Source organism: Pundamilia nyererei, unplaced genomic scaffold (assembly GCF_000239375.1).
Source record: "Pundamilia nyererei isolate P.nyererei 1_Seehausen unplaced genomic scaffold, PunNye1.0 scaffold00011, whole genome shotgun sequence".
NCBI lineage: Eukaryota > Metazoa > Chordata > Actinopteri > Cichliformes > Cichlidae > Pundamilia > Pundamilia nyererei.
In genome coordinates this window covers 5990736-6014100 of record NW_005187412.1, presented here as the reverse complement: position 1 = coordinate 6014100, position 23365 = coordinate 5990736, and the positions used below count along the sequence as shown (strand labels likewise).

The window sequence follows — 23365 nt, the reverse complement described above, 5'->3', positions numbered from 1 at the left end:
GCTGTGCAAAAATGGCATCTGTGGGAGAGCTCCAAGGGGAAAACCACTGTTGAGCAAAAAGAACACAAAGGCTTGTCTCACACTTCCCAAAAAACATTTCGATGATCCCCAGCACTTTGGGGATTTTTTTTTCTTTAGGAGTGACTAGGTCAAAGTCTAGACTCCAATCTAATCAGGATGCTTTGGCATGACCTTAAACAGACCATTCATACTTGAAAACCCTCCAGTGTGGCTGAATTATAACAATCCTACAAATAAAAGTGAGCCAAAATTCCTCCACAGCAAACGCTTGATTGAGAGTGGATGTATCCACAGCTAAATAAATAAATAAATAAAAAATTAAGGGAGTACTTAAATCACACATAAATCATAATGATTTAAATGTTCAAGATCAAAAAAAATGTTTTAACAAACGCTGTGTAATTTGTAAAAAATAAAATAAATAAATACATAATAAATGTTAAAAATGGTCCGAGTGCCCCTTAAATGTTTTAGCGGCATAATTTTGTATATGTCTACATTACGTCCGTGGATAATGGGTGATATTCACTGTTGTTTGGTTTAGCCTGATCAGATCGATAAAATCGACAATCGATTGAGCTAAAGACAGGCAAACCAAACGATCACAGTGCAAGTCGATGGATCCAACGACTGCGAAAAGCAGCGATGACATCTTAACCAGAAGACCAAAACAATTTCGGCGTCGTGCAGTATCATTTTATTTAAATTAAATTCCATTTATTTGTATCTAATAATAAGAGAGAGAGGAGAAAGAGTCAACACTACAAGAAACTCTGCGTTAGTGGGTTTATTTATGAAGCGAAGACTTCCATGAAGCCTTTGCCACACATATAAGATGAATAGTGAACTAACAAAGACTTCCCGTGCACACAAGGGATGCAGACAAAACAAGTAAACTGCATTGTGGGACATCCTGCGATGGAAATTTAACAGTTTTCCTCGCTATATTATATTCTAATGAGCTTCTTCTGTCTAATCGTACACTGCTAATATTGGGTTATAAAGTCTCAGGATTGGTTCGGTCTGTGGGCTCGGCGCTCCACATCGCAAAAATAAGCCATGCAGTGTGAGTTGTGGCCTATAGCCGGCGACAGAGAGCCCCATTTCTGTAAAAACAACATCTCACCTTCTTTCTTTAGTCCAAGTGCTGGAGCACGTTTGAGTGACCATGGAGTGCGTTTGCTGTCATGTAGTTGAGCGTTAATACGGCGTGAATAGCAGGAGAGGGGGACTTTCGCGTGGATACGAGGAGCCACAGTCGAGCCATGGCTGCACGGGAGGAAGGAGAGGTTTTGCACAGTAAAACAAGGCACCACGACGGAGCTGGAAGTGTAAACAGCTCAGAAGGCTTCAGGAACGGCTATGTGAAGAGCTGCGTCACCCCCCTGAAACAGGACCATCAGAGGGGATTTTTGTTTAGCGTGTGCAGGTTTTGCAACGAAGACATTCTCAGCTCCAAACTGTTAAAGGTCTCTGCCCTGTACGTGGGCGCTTTTGTGATTTTCGCGGTCTCCTTTCTAATTTCCAGGAGCTTGCAAAGTGACTCGCTTTGGGATTTGCGGACTTTTTTGTCGGGCTTCTCCCAGTCCATCAGTCCTTTATTCAGCATAGGATGTGCTTTCTTCTTCCTGACACTTTACCTGAGGAGGAAAAAGAAGGAGAGCACCAAATGCTGGCTGGTGTCACTGCCAGCATCGTGTTACCTCGGGGATTTTTTGGTCTTGCGGTTTTTACAATGGGGAGAGGACCAGCACCAGATGCAAATGGTGGGCAGGTTGTTATTCGTGTTGGGATGTGTGGGTCTGCTCACGCTGATCCCAACGCTAAAACTCAAACACAGTGTTCTCATACTGGTTTTTGCCAGCGTTGTGTGGCTTGTTTCTTTCACAAGTTTGAGCGGTCTGCCCGCACTGCTCAGACCGCTCTTTGCCTGCTTTGCGGGGGTTTCTGGCTCCCTGTTGGGGCTCTGCTTTGACCGCTACTACCCGTCGAGGGAAGCACCGAGTGGGATTTCCAGCGCGGAGGAAAAGGTCCCTGTGATCAGACCTAGGAGAAGGTCCAGTTGCGTGTCGCTGGGGGAGACGTCGACCAGCTATTATGGCAGTTGTAAAATGCCTCGCAGACCTTCGTTGCCCTGTATATCCAGAGAGCAGGTAGGTCTCCCCCCTGCAGGACCACGTCTGTTGCTGCTGTTGTTGTTGTTGTTGTTGCAAAAGTAGGCCCACTGTTCATCCACAGCTACTCTGAGTGCACATGTGCACAAGTTGAAAGCACAATACTGTATCACTAAAGCCCACACAGAGCATTTACAAAAGTCACTTTGGTAGAATTTGTTTTCCAAATTCAATATGGTTGCTGCAGGTTGCTTCTAACACGTATATAATATTCTTATATTAATGCTAATAATCTGTGATCGATAATGTCGAGCAAATGGCCAAAACCCCGATTTTAACCCTGAAACACAATGCTACCATTGGTTTGAAGTGCACTCGGATACAAAACTTAGGCAGTGCTGTCTCTCCACATTTTCGTGGGAATGTCCTCACCGAAGAGCTCGTGTGGCACACAAGCCATAAAATGCAAGTGCACGTCAACATCCTCCTGGCAGCATAACAGCACAGCCAGCAACAAAGCAAGTGATGTGGGCTCAGTCCCACATGACAAACAGTCAACAACACAAAATGATGGCGAGCGCGCACTGGCATCTTTCAGTGTCCACAATCCCACAGCAGAGCCTGCGGTGCTCCTTTCCACTTTGCAGCACTTCTGAAAACTGATACACCCACATGGAGTGATATGCGTACAAAATGAAGACTATCAGGTTGCATGCAATATGTTGGGAGCAAACAGCTTACGCCGCCCGTCGCCTTAATTTAAGTGTAGGCAGTGTAGACAAATGCCAGCATTATTGTTGCCAGTGCTATTCTTTAGTGGATGCCAAGCCATCAGTTCACACACATTGTTTTGTGTCCTTCGAGGTTTGTTAGAAATGATAAGAGAACTAAAAATATATGTCCAGTTTGTCTCAGTTGTGCTATTTCCAGTAGTTGTTTTTAACCTCATTGTGTTGTGTGCCGTTAGAAGCCTGATAGTCACATTGCACTAGGCCTCAAACAGAGTTGCTGAAAATGATGGAGAAGTGAATAGTTACATGGTAGGTTGTAATATCTGTGAATTAGGCTTTGGGATTAAGGCCTCAGCTCCAGCATTTGTCAGCTTCTCATTATTATTATTTATAAGAACTGACCTTAAATATCTTTGGGAAAAATATTTGAATAGAAGTGGAAATTTGCAAAGTCAAGATTTGGCTTTATACTGTTTTTTTTTTGTCAGAAATCTCACAATTATTCTGTAATCTTTCAATAATACATTCATTTTAAAAATTAGAAGCAAACAACCCAACAAAAGCAAAGAACTGTTGCCTTGGTGTGTGCCTGCAGTTAGTTTTTAGGCTTTTTGCTGATAGGAATTTAATTTAAAATTACTGGGCTATACTGCTTTCAGCTAAAAAGTAAAAACGGGACACTGATTGCAAATTAACAAATTAATAATAAACTTTAGTTCCCACATGTTATCATCACAGTATCCTGGCCTCTCTTCCAGTGAACACTAAAGCAAAGAGTTTTTCTTTGTGACTAGAAGAGACAAACAGCTTAAGTGCTCTCCATCTGCTGCGTGGACACATGCCAGTCAGGTGAATTAAAGCCTGGATTGCCCGTTAGTTGTCAATGTGTGAGTGAGTGTGTAGTGAAGAGCTATCAGGGATGTTTGTGTCTGTTTTATATTGCACATAAGTAATAATTAATGATTTAAAGACCTGACCGTTTCTGTGTCAGATGCAGATTTAAAAAAAAGAAAATACAGAGACAGATAAAAACACTCAGGGTTCACTGGTAATGTCAAACACGTTATTTATTTTCACATAACAGTTCAGTTCATAACAGTTCAGTTCATAACAGTTCTGCATTTCTGACTAGGGTACTGGTTTCTGTCTTTCAGTTGCAAAGACAGCAGGTTGTTTTTCTGTTTGCAGCAACATGTGGTTTTCAATATAAAATGTCTATCGCCTTGGGAAAACCGATTTAAAGTTCAACCCCAATGCAGACACAAGTCAAGATGCTCTGGATCAGAACTACAGACATGAGTGTGCGACTAGAGTCAGACTAAAGATATTCAAATTGTGCTTTCAAATCTCAAAACAGAACATTAGAATCATTGTCAGATCACAGTTGCATGCTATCATGCTCCCTCATCGCACGCAAAACTCCATGTTGATTTGAACTATTATGTACTTTATTAGCGCTAACTTCAGCATCAGTGCTTTTTGCACCATCATGTATAACAGTTCCATTAATGAAATGGGGCTCGTCAGGGCTTAAACCCACGGCCAACAACCTTTAACAAAACAGATAATGATGTAAACACAGCTTCCCTTTTTTTAATCTCTGATAAAAGACCGTTTTATAACTGTGGCAGTGCAGAAAATAATGGAGCAGATAGAGGACATTCCAGTTGATGCGTCACATTTCTCCGTATGTTTTTTTTATTTGTATTTTTACATTATGATACTCCTTGTGTAAAAAAAGGAAAGAAAAGGATGTAGCGCACAACAGTGGCTGTTTTTTGTCATCAAGTGGAATTTTGCAAAGTTGAGACTCATCTATATCCTGTGTTTGGTGACTTTAGCGGGTTCTGTCAGAAAAATCAAAAACAGCCTTTAGTCTTTCTGCAATACATCTATTCACAATAGTAGGAAGCTTTTTTAAAGTCATGATTGAACTAGCAGATATGCTCTCAATAACGCGCCATTGTTATTAGTCTTGTTCCATCATGAATACCCTTAAAAAAGGCAGCTTCAGACAGTGCAACTCCTAAGAGACACCACAGTCAGATATATATTTATACCTTTTTAGGCGCATGTTTCTAACAACAATAAGTAGCAGATAATGAATAATGTTTAATTTGTGCTTACAATAAGTGTAAGTAAATCAAGGACATTTTCCATGTTTCTTTTCCACTGAGCTAATGTCACTGATGACAGACTTCCTAATTTGAAATGTGAATCTATTGAAACAAGATCCCAGCCGCTGTGGCATTATATTGCAATAGTAATGAGACAAGATTATATCCAGTGACGAAACATAGAATTAGAAGAATTTTCCCTGGAAATTTGAATTAAATGCATAAAATAACAACTTTAGTGCTTTTAAGTTAACAATAATTAAAATAACTTAACATTGTAACTTGTAGGAAGTCTGCACGATAATGTCACATAATACCACTGAAAAATGTATATCACTATGTAACCATATTAGTTATTTCCATCCACTCTTGGCTCTTCCTGTCACATGGAGCGCCACTAGCGAGCGCTCCGGCAGCGCTCGATGGGGTAATTTGTTTACATATTTCAGTTGCACGTCACCAGCGGATAGTATCTGCCTCTTCAAAGCCTGTTTGTAGTCAACGGTGTGGTTTTTCCTCAAGTGGGGGGAAAAGTGTGTCTTCACCCAGCAAAATTCCCGTGCTTTGTTAAAGTAGCTCCCTTTTTAGGTCCTACATCATCATCGGAAGCTGACTCACAGCTCTTACGCTCAGATGTGCCTGGGCCTAAAAAGATAAAATATTAAAAAACAATTTGTGCAGTTTCCCTTTTCACCTTCTCCTTTTTCAGGAGTGCTGGATCTCCTCTAGTATGTAAAAAAAGCCAACCTTTAACTTGATTTTCATGGTATTGAAGTTCACAGAGAAGTGAATCTGGCAACTATGGCAACACGTCTGTTGATGCGGCCAAAAATCATACTTTAGTCAGCACCGTGTGTTTCCCTTTGCTTGAGATCGTTACTGCTGGATGTTCTGTCTTAGACACGTGAGGACCTCACAGTAGAAGGTATATGATTATAATCTGCCTCTGGGAGACAAATTCATGTACTACCTGATGAATGTTGAAAACAAAATGCTACACAGCACATGTTTGTGGCTACACGCCAGGTCCAGTGTGTTCCTTTTATCATTTGACTAGATATCCAGCTCTTATCACCAGATGTCGGGCGTGTTTATATAAAATTTCTTTCTTTGCTGTGTGTCCTTTCCAAGAGGTCCATGATGAGGTTGCAGAGTGCACAATGAAATAGAGTGTAATTGGACTTCCAGGAAGCAATAAAAAAAAAGCAAACGTTTCTAAAGTGAGAGATGTACGACGAGATGGTGTTGACATGGATCATTGGTCATATTAGAGTTATGTATGGTTTTTGACTTTTATGGGCTCGTTCCCAAAACTTTTTGATCACGCCTCATGAGAGGAGCGACATAATTTTGTGCTAAATCATTTTTTAAGTGTCTTTCTAGAACGTCTCTGATTTTGTTAAAGTTACACCACAACATATTTTCGTCAGACAGTAATAACTTCTTAACTTCTTTCAAATCACTGTTTATGAGCGAGAAAAATCGTTTTTCTTTATGTTAGGGCATTTTTTACTGCTTTCTTTGCCTGTCTTCTCTTTCTTTAAGTTTTATTTTCAATTGCAAAGTAGTCAAATTACAAAAGTCTGTTTTTAAAAGTACCCTACTATTTAATCATTGATCTTTCTTTTTGGTATTTTTGGTATCACTAAGATAGAACTATAATGATGGTTTACAGGTGCCACAGATATATACTTCTATATCCATTTGGTTCATTATGCAAAGCCTTATTTTAATTTTACACCTCAAATGTATGTACATAACAAGTACTGTCTGTAATATGCACATTCTAGCAGATTTTCCTTAAATTGTGTAAAACAGTGTACATAGTTTTTTGGTGTGCAGATATTGTTTATGTAGCTGGCTCCCAAAATTTTATTTGTCTTGCTTTGCATTGTGTTTCCACCGTGGGCCTTACACTGGTGGAGGTGGAACAGTATGAGTAAAAACATGGTAATAAAAGCAGTTTTAACCTCGTTTTTTCCCCCCTAAAATCTCGTTTACAAATCACTTCTGTGAGTTAAATGTGAGGATACATTTATGAACATATTGTGTTAACCTTAAAGCTTTAAGATGTTTTTCTTTTAAAGTGTTATGTCAGCCACCAAGTATTGCTCACAAAGTCCCCAGTCACTTGAAGGTATTATTCCAATTTCTGGTACATTACAGTACCAGAAACTGGTTAACAATTGTGTAGAACTAGTATTTCTTTGATGTTTAGACAAAAGCCATCACTGTTGTTTCTTAAAGGTAAATTTAGGAATTTTGGACTCCAGAGTTGCTGTAGAATAACTTGAATTGAACTTAGGGTATGCACTGCTATTACACTCCGTTGCAGTCCTGACAGAACCAAAGGCCGAGGAGTTATTCCTGTTCCTGTTATAGTTTTTTGAAGTCCGGTGTCTGGGGCGCATGCTTAATTGGTCCATTGCAATGTAAATTCTCTAGGAAAAGCCCCTAAAAAACCAGCAGGCATATCTGAAAGGAGTTTTGCCCTCACTGTCTGATGACAGAATCTATGTCGCTCTGACCGAAGCGGACCCTAGTGGACTGGGAGACATGGGTTTATTAGATAGCAAAAATCAGGATTCACAATTGGGTTCCCAATTAAATTTGGAATTAAAAATTCAAGTTACCAAAAGTTGGCATTTGAAAATTAATGAAAAGGTTTGTAGTCATAAAAAATATTTGATGGAATACAATACAACAGCAAGTCAAGTATCATGACTGGCTAAAAAAGGAGCATCCTGGTTCGACAAATTGTTTAAGAATTGAAAAATCATGTTTGTGAATGGAAAATTGAATGTCCAGTCAAATATTATTACCTTTTAGAAAATCCGATCACCTGATGTCTGAATGTGTAATCTGAATCAGTTTATACATTTCAATACTGCATCTAAAATGCAAAGTAAAGCTTTCTAAATAAAATCAGGAAAAGCTGAAGCCTTCTCTGACTCGGTGTCCATTTATGTGGAGTGGCAAAGTGTCCTGTACGACGGAGTTATACAAAGAAAATGAAGGAAGCATTTTGTTTTAGTAAACTACTGATTTGTAATTACTGGTTCATTGCCATAAGTGACAGGCTTTGGAAGAGCTTTATTTTGAAAAGACTGAACCTCCAAACAGGTGTAATATGTTAGCTATGTAACACCTCCGACTCTGAAGACATTTAAGCACATTCACGGTTCCACTCGTGTCCAGTCAAATCATGAACTTTTTATTTTAACTGTATACTGTTTACTACCTTTGTAAATTTTATCTGTCATTTTTTAAATACTCTCAGGTAGTGGGCAAGCATAAAAATGAAATAGACTTTGCCGTTACAGCCTTACTTAATCTTTTGTCAACCACAACTCTACAATTTAAATAGAATTGTACCAACTGCACTAGTGTCAGCGCTTCTTTGGGCAAGAAGCAAATGCAAAAATGAGAGGACATCATCAGGATTTCACCTTGAGTCAAAAAACTACTTTACTATTCTTGAAAGCCAATTTCTCAGCTCTCGCTGCTTGTGACTGTATGGGAACAGTTTCTGTTGCTAGTTGAGAACACGATTTTTTGTAATGTGTGATCCTTGAATGTGTCAGATTGACAAGATAGGAAAACCCTTTGTGGTTGCTGTCACCTTAAATTCAGACTATGAATTTTAGACTTAGTTTTAGTTTCAGTTAATGTTAACTTGTGCTCTCAGTTTTACGTTTTGTCACTCAAAATATGCACAGCCAAAGCATTGTGGGTTAACTGCAATCGCAGAATCTTTGATTTACTATGTTAACTGTGTGTGTTAAATTCTTATTTAATAGATATTTTAAACAGATCAATCATTTCAATCTGACTTAGTAAAAACTATATTTCGCTAATTTCATTGTGGGATCAGTCTTGCACTTTGAGACTGTCTAATAGTCATAAGGGTCACCGGATGGAAAAAACAAACAAACCCAAGAACCCACAAACCAAGTGAAAATTTATATTAACCGCTCCATATTTGGTTATGGGCCTTTAGAATAATTTATCTCCAATGACTGTTTTTCCAAAACAGTGATTTTATTGTCCAACCCTCTCTGTCAGCGTGCGTCTGTGAGATCAACTGAGGTATTTTGAGATGGAGAGAGTAAAGTAGACTTAATTTTTTTTTAAAGTAGGATTAATGTATTTGGGCTTTCATGGCAGAAATCTAAAAGCTCTGCTTCATGACTAAGACCTCAGAGGCTGTATTAGCAGGCCAGTGTTGAATTCAGGGAGACAGCCCTTTTATGTGTGGTTACCACTTCACGGGGGCAAGAAGAAGTAAATAATACACTTAACTAACCCCCCCCTCCCATCAGCGCAACCCCCACCATGCAGACAGGAACAGAGAAGCAGGCTGTAGAGAGAAAGGTTGGAGGGAGAGCAGCGAAAACGCAGAGCAGCTCTCAGCTGTCACGTTAGCTTGCTGTAAAGCCATGTGGAATGATATAACATTGACGTCACAACCAAGTGACGTACAACAGGGTTATTGCAGAGAAGGGGGGGGGGATTACAAGTCTTATTAATTGCCTGGTAGCATATAATGTCTGCCTCCAGCAGCGATGAGAAAGAGCGAAGCACTCAGTCTTTAGGCAGTGTGCAATATGAAGTGTGTTTTGGTGGAAAAAAGGTGCCACAAAAAAAAAAAAGAGTCTACTTCATATCAACTTATTCATTCAGAAAATCACATAAAGGTCCAAAATATATAGAAATTATATATTTATCTGTAATTATACTTTGTTTTGATATATGCATATATTTTGCTGGCAGTTTATTTAATTCTGTAAGCACTGTGTGAGTTAATGTTTACTTTGAGCAAATCCTGCCTTATCAGTATTTTCAGAAAAGCAGTCACGTATGTGTTGGAGAATCAGTGCTTGTAATCTGCTCGGGCCTAAATGCAGTTGATCTACAGATCATATCGTGGTGAAAAACGTACGTTTTTACTGTTATGCGTCTTTAGCCTCTTCATGTGTTGTTTGTGGAGATGTAAACCCTTGATGCACGTTTAGTTTTTCCCCCCCTTTGATTTGCTGTTATATCAAAACTGAAACACTGTCTGAGCAATGTATATTAAATTCAGGAGTAGTGTGTGTGTGTGTGTGTGTGTGTGGACTGCATGCTGAAACAAGCACTGTTTTGTGTTCCAATACACATTTAATCCTGGTCATTGCATCTTTTTCAATTTGGTATAAGGTATGAAAAAAGCACATATATCTCATATTTTAATTGTATAAAAGATAATCAAATCAAGTCTGATTGGCTGAGATTGGGCCACTCGGGGCCTGATATTTACAGAGGATGCATCGTGAACACTTAAGACAGCACTGATATGTAGTTTTATGTTGTTGTTGTTTTTTTTAACTTAGAAAATAATTTAAAATAAAATAGTAGACGTGTTTGTGTAGTATAAAAAAAATTTAATCATTGTTTTTTTTCCCTCTCAGTCCAAGTCAGACAAGAATAGTTTTCAAATATAGGAATTGTGTTTTTCTTGGTTTCTAAATTGAAATGGAGATAGCCATTTTTAGTGAAAGTGATAATTCTCTGGGACAAATTGTGAGCCAAGCTGAGCCTCTGTTGAACTGAAGGAGAGTGATACATGAGGGGTAAACTGTGTGTTTAGGAGGTTGTGTAACAGTTGCGATATCAAGACCAAGATGTCCCAATTCTCAACGTAGCAACTTTTCACTGATTCCACAGGTAGCTTTCATAATATAGGTAACAATTTTATAAATATTAAATTAATCAGTAATATTGTCCGTATGAGTGATGGAAATTCTTCAGGTGTTTCTGTTTGAAAAGTGTATAATTTGCAAGCCCCAGTTGGGAATTGCACTGGGTAAAACTCTTGCTTTTTGGGATTGGATCCAGATGGGCTGCCGTGATAGCTTCTGTGAATTCTGCTCCCAGCCCGCTTTCTTTAAAGTCAAAACTAGTTTGCGTAGCTGCTTTTAATTTCTCATCGCAGCGGCAGAAGTGTTAGAAAGGGTTAACTTGTGCGAGGCGCAGAGTGAAACAGGATGCAGCGACTGCATTGTCAGCCTGCTGGTGTGAGTGCAAACAGATGAGGAAATGCTGGAGCGGGTACTCCAAAACTCGGGTTGCCCTGGAAACGGTTTGCGTCATGATCACCAGCAATTAGCTTGCAGCTCTTTAGTTTTCATGATAGGTCTACCAGAGCTTAGCCTAATGACTCTGGTGTCTGAGGAGTCACTGTCTAAAAGGGGGCTGAAAAAAAATTATGAATTTATAGTTTTATTTTCTTTGGTTTTTGTTGTTGTTGTTGTATTTTTTTTTTAACATTTTGTTTACAAGACTAACAATAAATTACAGTTATTTGAGGGATTAGTTATGGCAGCATGTCCCCTGTTTCTTATTTGTCTCTAATGAGCCTTAATGTGCTGTCCCGACTTTGTCTCAGCCTGTATTATTATCTATACAAAGCTTATTTGTGCTGAGTTTGTGTGTTGTTGAGGCCCAGAATGTTGGACTGGTCAGAGCGATGCGGAGCCATTGCCATCAGATAAATCTGGGCCATTAAATTTTTTTTTTTTTAAAATCTGCAACTGTTGTGCCAGCCTCCCATACTTTGCATATCTTGGCTTCTGCTCAGGTTTTCTTAAATACACCACGAGATTCCCCACAATTCAAACATTTTAGGTGGCGTTGCTTTTTAGGTTCAGGCTGAGGTAGCTGAACTTTTCATGTGCTGGCTGTTTGCTCAGTCCAGTGATGGTGTGTGAGCAGCGTGGTAGGGTTAAATTTGACTGCTGTGACATAGATGGTGGGAGCCCCCTGTGAGAATTTAAGCGTGGAGAAGGAGAGGTTAAGGATGTAATAAATTTCAGTCTAACGTAAAAGAGCACATGCCATGGGTTTTACTGACTGTTAATAGTCTCCAGACAACTTTATTGACATAACCTAATCTTTTCCTCCAATGTTCTTAAAGTGTTTTCAGCTTTTGCTGGTGATTCGTTCTTACAATTATCATTTTTTGCCTTGCAATCTTTCTCCCTCGTCTTTTCTCTCGCTCAGTATCTGTTTCTCATTCTCTCTGAGTTTCTTTCTGTCTCTCTGTGTGCGCCTCTTTTGAAAACGGTGTCAGCACTGCTGCTTTTACACCAAAAGGCTGTTGCTAAGTGACGGTTGACGTCAGCCGCAGCTACAGAGGAGGGCTTGTGTGTGTTTAGCAGCTGAGGGCAGATCCTACTGAAAAGGGCAAAACTGTGAAGCGCTATTAGTCACTGCAATGAAAACCCTAACTCCAACCAACAAGATCGTCATTTGCACTAACTGTGCACGAATTATTCAGAGCAACTCATGTTTAAAAGTAAATATTTTAAAGTGGAATGATGAGGTTTAGACTCATATATATTCTTTTGTAAGGGGGGGGGGACTGCACCCGACCAATCCCCACCCCCTTTTCTTCACTTTTTCTTCAGTCTGTCACTGTCTCACTTTTTTTCTCACTTTAACCCCCACTCCTCCATCTACCCTTCCCCCAACACGCAAACACACACTCACACAGACACACACACACGCACGCACGAACACTGAAATGTCAGATCCCCCTTCCTCTCAAGTCAGTTTTTGTAGGTAGATTTAGTGTCGGACAGAGGTCTGTAACTCGGAGCTTCAGGGTGATATCTCCCCCATCCTGTCAAGGCTGCTCTTGATCTACTGGCAGTTGTTCAAGGTAATCAATTCCTAGGGAACCTGTATCATTGTTTACATCAATGCAATCTGCTCTCCCTCCTGTGACAGCAAATTTTCAAATTTGAAATAAAAAGTGCAAACTACACTGCTAATATTTTTTTTTTTACAACCCCAATTCCAAAAAAGTCATGGTTCTGTTTAAAATTTAAATAAAAAACAGAATGATTTGCTAATCTTATAAACCCAGAGTTTATCCACAATAGAACATAGAAAACATATCAGATCTGGCACATTTCACTATTTTGTTAAAAAATAAAAAATCTAATTTTGAATTTGATGGCAACAACTCGTCTCAAAAAAGTTGAGATGGGATGGAACAAAAGCCTGGAAAAGTAAGTGGTACTGAAAGGAAACAGCTGAAGGAACGTTTTGCAACTAATTACGTCAACTGGCAGCAGACAAATAACACGACTGGGTATAAAAAGAGCATCTTTTAATCAAGAGGCAGAGTATATAAGAACTAAAGATGGGCAAAGGGTCACCAATTTGAAAAAAAAAAAAGAAAGAAAAAAAAGAAATACATTCACAATTTCCCTTAACATAAAATTACAGACACTCTGGGTACGTCATCACTTACAGGGCATGATATCAGCCAATCATTTAGAGAATCTGGAGAAATCTCTGTGCGCAAGCGACAGTGGCAAAACTTTGTATTGAATCCCTGTGATCTTCAGGCCCTGCATCTCTGCACCTTAATTTTAACAAAGGAGTAATATAGCTGACATTGTTTTAATCAGTAAATATCCCTGGACCCTCATTTTGAAGATAACTAATTTTTTTTAGAACTGTCCCTAAAGTTGGTTGTTTAACAACTACAACACCCAGACGAAGCGCCGTCACTGTAGTGTGCTCTGTTTTGCTCTTACTGTTGTCTCGTTTGATCTCCTTGATGAAATCTTGTGTTTTACCCGGGAAGCTGATGTGGCTTCACTCTTTGCATATTACCACTAGTCTTGCAGGTGCAGTCAGTTTGTGTCATATCCCCAGGGTCCACAGCAGCTGGCGAACCAAATAACACTTTTGATGCATTGTATAACCTCACTTGTTTTTTTCCTCTACAAAATGTCTTTTGTTTGCCCAGGCACCATTGCCTGTTGTTTCCCCCTTTGGTTAAGGTTTCACTATCAAACCTAAGTATTTTATGTAAGTAAGTATTGCCTGAGTTTGTTCACTCATTATCTTATCTCCATATCTAAGAGTTTATCTTCCAAAGTTTTGTTTTTCATCTGTGATGCATGTACCTCCGTCTGCCGTGGAAGCGCATCATCCTTGGCCGTCAATATTCATAGTTTGTGACATCCGTCCAGAAGGAAGCATAGATACTATAAGTGCTACTATGATTATTTTGCAACATGTTTCCATCTCACAGTCTGTTTACTGTTTACAGTTTTTGCAGAACCATATTTTCTCAGTCGAAATTATCAGAAGTTTCAGCAGATCAGTGCAAGGAACATCTTAGTAGGTGGCCTCTAATCTAAAAAGCTTGTGCTTTCGTGATGCTCACTGGGGAAAAATATTTGTGAGAAACATTACAGAGTAATGGCACAGGAGTTCATGAGTCTGTATACAGCAAAAGATGCAAAATGATTATGGCTAATAGAGGCTGCTGCAGGTGGAACAAGCACAACACAGAAGATCCATGGACAGGGTTATGGGGTTTAGCAGTCATATGGAGCTGACTGATGGCAGAATGAGTGAGCGTAGCGCACATGGTTTAATTACTGCAGCTAAGAGCTGGGGAGTTAGAGCTGGGATCTGCCCCAAATTATTACTGATCCTTCAGATGGTCTCGTCATGATATGTCCATAGGATTTTTTGGAGAGTGATATACATGGATCAAGGCATGATGGAAGAGGAATTACTGTCAAAATTTTAATGTGTTTATTTAGTTAGTTTACTTTAGCAATGTGTAGGTCCCCTTGAATAACTTCTAAACTGCTCTGTTCTGTCTGTGCGTGGACCTCTGGGGTTGTCCGCTTGTTTCTCTTGCAGTCCGACTCTCCTTCTTTGTCCTTATCTGTCTCAACTGTATCAAAGGATCAACCGGATCAGCAGTGGACTTGATGCCACATATCAACAGCAGGCTCCCTGGCACGACTCTACAGACATGGAGCATTAGGCACGGCAGTAGTTGGCTGGATTTAGGCACGGATTAAAGATGAAATATGTGCAACATAAGCTTAACTGTACTCAGAACAGATCATATAGAAAGTTTTGTGGCTCTAAACACAGACACATCAGGTTGGTGTTTATACATTTAGCAAAAAACACAGGCATAAATTCAATTTAAAAATAGAGGTAAATACACTTGGCATTTTTCAAAACTCGCTAGATGGCTGTAAGAGTTGTTTCCATTCTCTTTTGGTTTGTCTTTTTCATATACAATGACTTGGGACCAGGTTCAGAGCGCTGGCACGTCCACAAATTTACCAAAGGCTAGTAAATCATCAGCCATATGTAAAATATTTAAGGTATTTATTATAGGCATCAAGGCAAAGGGTTGAAGAGGCAAACAGGAGGGTAAAGATAGAAATGCGAGAGTCTCTCTCACCAACTCTGCTTAGACGACACCATCAGGAACGATGACAAGGACGGTAGTAAAAAACTAGTAGGGGATGTTGGGTTGTTTGAAAGGAGTTATCAGGTCGTTAAGATAATGTTTAGAGACATAAATAAATCCACAGCACAGGTTTCTGAGAAATAAAAGGTATTTAAAAGTAGAATTTAATAGGATTTTTTAGTATAGTATAGCTATAGCTATGTTGTGTATGAAAGAGTTGTATATGTCTTGAGCACCATGATTTCTGTCTTCAATTAAAAAAGGAAATAAATCCAATTTTCCACTATATTGATGTATTTATTATTTTTCTTTAGAAGCGTTTTATACAACTTGACTCTTCCTTTTCATCAGCACCACAGTTTAATACCTAGAAAGAGTGTGTTCTACACATGTTGGTGAAATGGGTACACAAAGATCTTACCTTTGTTCTTCTTATCTCTGTTTAGTAAACCTACTTCAGGTTTGTTTGTGTTACTCTGACTCATCTGACAGTCCGTCAGAGTTCATGCTATGTTGCATCTGTTTCAGGTGACGTAGGCAATGCTCGCCAAGGTCTAATTTTATACTTTTCGATTTCGACTCATCTGGCCACAGAGCAGTATTCCACTTTGCCTCAGTCCATTTTAAATGAGCTTTGGCATAGAGAAGACAGTGGCATTTCTGGATCATGTTCACATGTGGCTTCTTCATCGCACGATAGAGCTTTAATCTGCATTGTGACCTGCATTCACAAGTAATGATTTCTGGAAGTGTTCTCGAGTCCATGCGGTGATTTCCTAAATCGCTAAATCGTGTCTGTTATTAATGCAGAATCACCCGAGGGCCAGAAGATCACAGGCGTGCAATAATTATTTTTTAAACTTGTCCCTTGTGCACGGAGATTTCACCAAATTCTCTTTTCATAATATTACGTACTATAGATGATGAGATATTTAAAGCCTTTGCATTTATTCTTAAATTGTTCCGCAACTCGTAGCTGCATTTTTCTGCAGATGAGTGAACCTCTGCTCATACCTAATTGTGTTACTACCCTGCTGCTAATTAACCTAATCAACGACAAAATGTCCTTTTATGGATACTTACTTTTTGAGCCTTTTCTTGCCCCCGTTCAAACGCTTTGAGACGTGTCATTAAGCTGAATTTCAGTTTAAAATGAGTCAGTGATTTTTAATTAAAAGGTAAAATTCCAGAAGTATTTATTTTAATTAAATCGAAATAAAGTTAATAGAAACATTTGTAAAGGTGGAAACTATATTTACTGGCAAAGATTTAACATTTTTGTTTTGTGCTTTTGGTCACTGTGGGCATATAATATATGTTTAATACAATATATATAGTCTAAATACAGCCTATTCAGAATCATTTCACCTTAAACTTTAGTGAACACATTTACTTTGACTTCTGCTGGTTTTCTTTTGATTCACAAAAGTTCTCTGTTTTCCCTCCAGCAGTTTCTCCACGTTTTGTCGTAGATAGCGTACCGGTGTCGTGACAGTTTCACTTCATTATGTGTGTACTAAACACCAGAGACTCCACACTGTGAAAGACGCTGCAATCACGTATGAAGCCAGGGTAGATTATTCTCATGCTTTTGGACAATGTAACAAAAGTAATCTTGAAGCCTTTTGCACTGCTGTAGGATTTAGTCCCTGACCTGCTACCCATTGTTCAGGCATACCAAGAAGTTGGGGGGTGGGTACATGGAAATTTTGAATGTGAGGATATAATAAAAATAGAGGTGCATATATCTTGGACTTGATCACAAGTAGAGAAAAAGCTTACACCCAGCTCACAGGCACACCGTTAACCATTACTAGGCCCTATAAAATTCTAATGGTTAAAATTTGAACATTTATCTAAACATAGAGAAGCACCCTCTCTCATTTGAGTCATATATTCTGAGGAATATATATTTCCAGTAGTCACTGTTCAGCTTTTATCTCTGCAGGGTTTCTGCCAGTGTATTGCAAGCCTGGCGTCCGGCTGCTGAGTCCAAGCATTTTTTAGAAAATGTAATTTTAAGATTTTTTTTAACATGTAAGAAATACATTTAAAGTTGGCTAATTTATGTTTTAATTATCATGCTCACAATTTTTATTAAAGCAGCTCAGAAGTGCTGCTAAAACTCTAAAAATGTATTAAAAAGTGAAAAAGAAACCAATGTGTAATATTGTGTAAGGCTCAGCTGCTACACGTATGGCAGGTATGGTTCAGCTGATCCCTTGCTGCTATAGCATGCTTTGCTTTGCAAGTGGGGGATAAACTGTCCTGTGTCTCTGTCATCAGCTCCGGTGTGTCTGCACTGCAGCTCCACGTGTTACAGTGAGTGGATAGCGCTACATTAACCGAGCGCTACGTCAATTGCAAACAAGACGAGAGGAGTGAACCGAACAGACCGAAACATATAGTAAAAATATGTAGCTGTAAAACCACACAGGGGTGCTACGGGAGGCTTAGAGAAATTCTCAGGGTATTAAAGAGTTTAGTGTATTGATGAATTCAGCTGTTAATGTTTAATGGCAAGTTTTCTATTGTAGCTCCTAGCTGGAGTTGACAAACTCACAGAGTGCTTTGAGGCATTTTGAAAAGAACATGTACAAGCCCTGTATGATGCTGACCTTTACTTCTGTGATCCAACCCAGACCTTCACACCACGATCAACAGAGTAAGAAAGAACAGGATGAAACATGCTCTTTGTTGCTATGGAGCAGCCGAACAGCCTCTCACTATGGATTTGCTTAGATGGATGAACTGAGTTTGGTCAAATTGTGCTCATACTGTACAGCTATTGAGTTATTTAACTGTGTTCCCAAAAAACTTTAACACCAACTTGCCTGCCCGATGTTGAGGTGCTTCATCGTGGCCCAAACTGTACTGATTTGAACTCCCCATAAGCTCCTCTTTTTGACATTTAACCTCCCTGTCGCCTGAATGTTAATGGCAGCTTTGTGACTGTGATACGTAAAGGAGAAATAAGACGCTTCCTAGAGCCAGTGTTGGTCACTTGCTTGTAAATGATTTACTTAATCGCAGTTGTGCTCTTGTCTCTCTGTTCTTCTTGCTCTGTCTCTGCTTCCCTGGGAACTCCTCCTACCACTGCTCAGCTCTGATGGATGGCGTTTGTGTTCACATGCTTGTTATTGGCCAGAGCTCCGGGGCTCAGGCGTTAGGTTGTGTTTATGAGAGGAGCCTGCACTGATTCCATGATAAAACCAGATGTTCCCTTACAAGGCTTCGAGCCTCCCTCATCTAGTTCTCATGTCCATATCAGGTATAACCTTCCTGTTCTGTACTCGGGCCTCCCAGCCTCGAAACTATAGCTTGCTCTTGGGCTCCGCAGTGGTCAAAAAAGGTTGTGTGTGAAGGGCATGGATCATATGTTTGCACTTTGATAGAGAGAAACAGTCCTTAATAGAAAATGCAAGGAATATGTACTAGTTGTTGTCAACACGGAAGTGTAAAAATATTAGAGTAACAGCTTTGCTTCCATGTTTTCTCGCAGTGCATCCAGTATTGTGGGCTTGTAATTTGCAATGAGGAGAGGGTAGCTAATTCTCCCACTGGAGACAGATTGATAAATGGCTTAACTAGTTAATCAATTATCAGAACTGTTGCCTACTTCAGCACTAAATTATACCGTTAAACCAAAACACATGGCGCAGCTGCAGATGTTGCACGTAATGTTTTGCAGGGTTAGGACATACATGAAGGGAAATGGCACACGGATTAGCTGTTGTATTTAAGAGATTGTTACCTCACTGCTATCTCATCTGTTCATTGTTAGCATACGTAAGCCCTGTTAGATGCCAAAACACCGGACAGCAGGTTACAGTAAAATGAGGCAGGATTTTACAGCTCTATAAAGTTACCACAGTGGCATTATTCAGTCCTCTGTTTAGATAATTGTGACATACACACTGGAACTATGTAGTAATCCACCTGGAATGTGAATTTGCCCGTATTTGATTTTCCAATTTGCCGTACAGCATTGTTGTAAAAGTTCACACTGTTACCATTTCAAGAGTTTATGTGTCTAAAAAAGCGAAATAAAAAGCAGACGGTCAGGATACTGTGCAGTCAAATGGATCTGCCAGCACGGAAGCTCTGCGAGTACTGTCAGGTTAATTTGTTTATTCTACCTACAGGGCTTTCATTTTTTTTATACCTCTATGCTGGCATATGCAAAACAAGCATGTAACATTATGCAGTAAAATATGCAAAATATATACCGCATGACTGTGTGTGCAGGATGGAAGCTTGTTGCCTTGGACAACAGGCCTACCTTTGTCCCTGGCATACATCGAGCCTTTGATAATGCAAAGTTTCAAACGGCGTGTTGTAAATCAAACATTGGACTGATATAGGGATATACAGCTGTAAGGTCTGAAAAACAAAGCAGCGCTGCTTATTGTGCCCCGATAAATAACTGCTGAATAGGTTTCATTTTTTTCACGACTTTAAGTGGCCATGACACTTTGATTAAACATTCTGTGTGTCAGAAGGTCATTTGCCTTTTCAGTAATTATGTGCGGTACTATTTGGTAAACCTAGAATATTTGTATGAACCTGCAGATCAGAAAATCAATGCCAGCAGAAAGGACTTTGAGAAGCACTGTTTAGAGTATTTACACCTGGGCTCTCTGCCACCGCTCTTCAAAGGTCATACATGCCTATATGCTTGCCAATCTCTCGTGATAACGATGAATTGCAGCGTACCAGGTCAACAGAAAATTTAAGCTCAGATAAAATGTAACCTGGATACATATCGTCTACTAGAGACTACCTTCAGCTATTTATAGGGGCATGATTTACAGAGTGGTTTCCAGTAAACGTGGAGCCGAAGTCACGCATGAATTAAGTCCCTTTTGAGGAATATGTTGTGTAGAGTTAAAAGCTGTAAGACATTTTGTTCCCCTTTCATTTGACTTTTACTTGAAGCTCATCTTAACTTTAATCTTAACCAAGGTATAAGTTAGTACAGTGTGTTTTTTTTTTTTACAAGCTAAACTCTGCTTAGTTTCAGTGTAGTAGAGCACAGTCAAAAGGTTGAGGGCCGTTGGAGCATGAAACATACCATTGTGGGAAAAAGTTCATCATTGACGTAGCAGGGTTGACCTTACTCATATTGTGGCATTTATGTTGTTGCTGCATGTTGTGGTTGTCATTGTGCAAGCCCCATTTTGTCTGCTGTGCAGGCCACTGAACTGAATTGTCTGTGTCTTACCTTTTCTCACTTTGCAAACTAGAATTCAGAACGTTTTGAAATTATATACATTAAAACCTAAAGCCATATGGCTTAACAAAAATTGGATTATGTTGTATTTTTTGTGTATTTAAAATATTTGGATATTGAAAAATAACTCAGCAGAATTTTTATTTTATGCTTGACATTTTTTTCTTGGTGGTGCATTCGCTGCATGTTGAAGAATATATGGATAGGCATTATCGTTATTATTAGTGCTACTAATAAGTAGTAATAAGAAATAATCCAATCTAAGCTTTCATGCTCTTTACACCGAGACTCATCAGACCAGACAACATTTTTTTCAGCCTTTTATTGACCTGTTTTGGTATCCAGTGTGGTCTTCTGCTGCTGCTCTGTTGTACTCTCAGAGATGCTCTTCTGCATACCTTGAGTGTAACAAGTGGTCATTTGTATGGAAGCCCGTTTCCGCCACACACAAAAAAAGTATCCGTAACTCAACTTGAAATTTTGAGAAAAGTAACTTAAAATTGTGACTTACTTTTCTCGAAATTTCAAGTTAGCGCTGCCAATCAGTAATCTACGTGAATTACGTCATATTCTTGTTGCCCAGAAGGATATTCCACAGAGGGATACGCAACAAACTGGCGCTTTCGAGAGTATGTTTGCCATAGTAACGCCATGTGATTCAGCTAACAACACAAGGATTCATCATTTGTGAAGCCACGCTGAAAATACTCAGCAATTTGTGCATCATGACTGGCTGTAATACTGGTAGTTTAGCTGTAGTATTTGGAGCTGAGGGCTTCAGCTTACAGGTAAAAAGGAAATAATAAATAATAAGGAAGTAATTCACGTAGATTACTGATTGGCAGCGCTAACTTGAAATTTTGTGTTACTTTTCTCTAAATTAAAAAAAAAAAAAACCTCAAAATTTCGAGTTATGCATACTTTTTTTTCAGTGGCAGAAACGGGCTTTCATACATTTGAGTTACTGTTGCATAAGTAACAACAAAAGGCATTTTCGCTCAGAAAATTTGATATTTTCTATTTTTGGAGCCTTTATCTCTAAATACTAGAGATGGTTGTGACTCAAAAAAATTGTTAACTAACAAACTTTAGCCACTAGTTAATTCTGTTTTCAGCTCCTGTCTTATTGCTTATACACTTTTACACATAGCCTTGGACACTACACACCTTGTGAAGTACTTGTGTGTACTTTTTTTGTCTACATCCCCACAGTGTGAATTGATTTTATGCAGAAAAGTGGGGTTTTTTTTGTTTTGTTTTTTCAAAATCTGCTGCTGATAGATTCCTTCTGTGGATGTTCATCTCGAAGTTCATAGCCAATAAGATCGTGTTGTTGACAGAAACCAGGTCGATCCAGGATGAGTTCACAGATCCTTTTAAATAGCTGGATTCATAACCATCTTGCAGTATGTCCCAACTAAAACGTTTCGTTATGGAACTTCTTTCACTTTTACATTTGTCAGTGCTTTGCTTTTTAACAGCTGAGTTAGAAGGTGTTGACAGTCCTATCAATCAGTATTGTCGCTTGTGTGAGTTGATGCTTAAAGTATTTTTTGGAGGCCTGTGCAGCCAAGCGAAGCTAAAATACAATGCTGTGGTAGCAATCAGCCTGTAACTGAAAGTGACTACAATAAGTTAAGCAAAAACATTAAATGAAGATAAATGGCTTGTTTCCTGTGCAACTATGAAATGCTTATATTGTCAAACTATGCTATAAAGCAGGAAGTACAGTTTTCATTGGAAAAACAATATGTGACCACGTTGGGTGCAAAAAAGTGACACTAGTAATTTTCTTCTGATTTTATTTGGTATTTGTAAAATTCTGGGCTAATGTAAATGCCAGGATTTAAAACAAGCTGCAGTCTCTGGGGTTGTTGAAGTGCCCTAAACGTAATATCCTTGAATGACCACTTGAGGCTGGTCCAAAGGTGAATCATTTCTTATGGAACCATAAAGACTAGTTTTATAGGAGAAATAAACATGTTTACGTGACTCACCTGTTAAATTGTACTAATGCTTATGCAGGTCTTACAGGGTCTGAGTGACCACTCCAGTCACAATAACAGTTTCTTCAAGGCACTTTATATTGTGAGGTAAAGATTCTACAAAAATACAGGGAAATCAGATGACCCCCTATAAACTAGAGATGGCACGATACCACTTTTTTATGTCCGATACCGATATCATAAATTTGGATATCGGCTGATACCGATATGAATCCGATATAGTGTGTTTTTTAATCAATAAAACTGTTTTTTTTAATATCTTGCTGCATTTTGTATAAGTTCAAATTCAATTTTAAAAATCAAACAAACACTAAAGCTATTTTGTTATACCTGTATGTAAAAAATACACTGCACCCAAAATATTTCATAGTTCAGCAACACTGATCAATCTAATAAACTTAAACCTACTCAATCCTTCCTATTCTGGTATTTTAAAGAGTAAGCAACCTAACCAATACGGTTCTAAAACTCCCAGCAAAAAAAAAAAAAAAAAAAGGGAACCACCCCCCACCTCATGATGCTTAATTGACGTAATCAACTTTAATTTGATGCAGTGTGAAAAAAATGCACAGAATAATTAAATAGATTCAACATCTTTCTTCAACAGAATTGCAGACTGCACAGATGGTGTCTTCCCAAAGGAAAAAGTACTATAGCTTACTAGGGTATATTAGACTTAACAGTTACTATATACAGTAATGGACTTCTATACATTTTACATCAGATTAAAACTTTGGGTGTAAGATTCAGATAATTATTTATTAAAAGCTAGACATTTAAAATGAGAATAAGAAAGAAAAGTATGTCTTTGTGCCCCCTTTTCCCTGTTCATGCCCTATCGGCCCCCCTGGCTAAACTTTG

At 38.9% G+C, this 23365-nt stretch overlaps 1 protein-coding gene across 1 annotated transcript in view; it reads left to right on the top strand.

The window, feature by feature from the left end:
• Positions 1–1148: 1148 nt before the first annotated feature.
• Positions 1149–23365, top strand: part of pde3b (phosphodiesterase 3B) — a 57448-nt gene continuing 35231 nt past the window's right edge. The window contains exon 1 of the mRNA XM_005724312.1: positions 1149–2174. Within this exon, the coding sequence (XP_005724369.1) occupies positions 1287–2174 (888 nt within the window). The 5' untranslated portion in view covers positions 1149–1286. The remainder of the gene's footprint in view (positions 2175–23365) is intronic.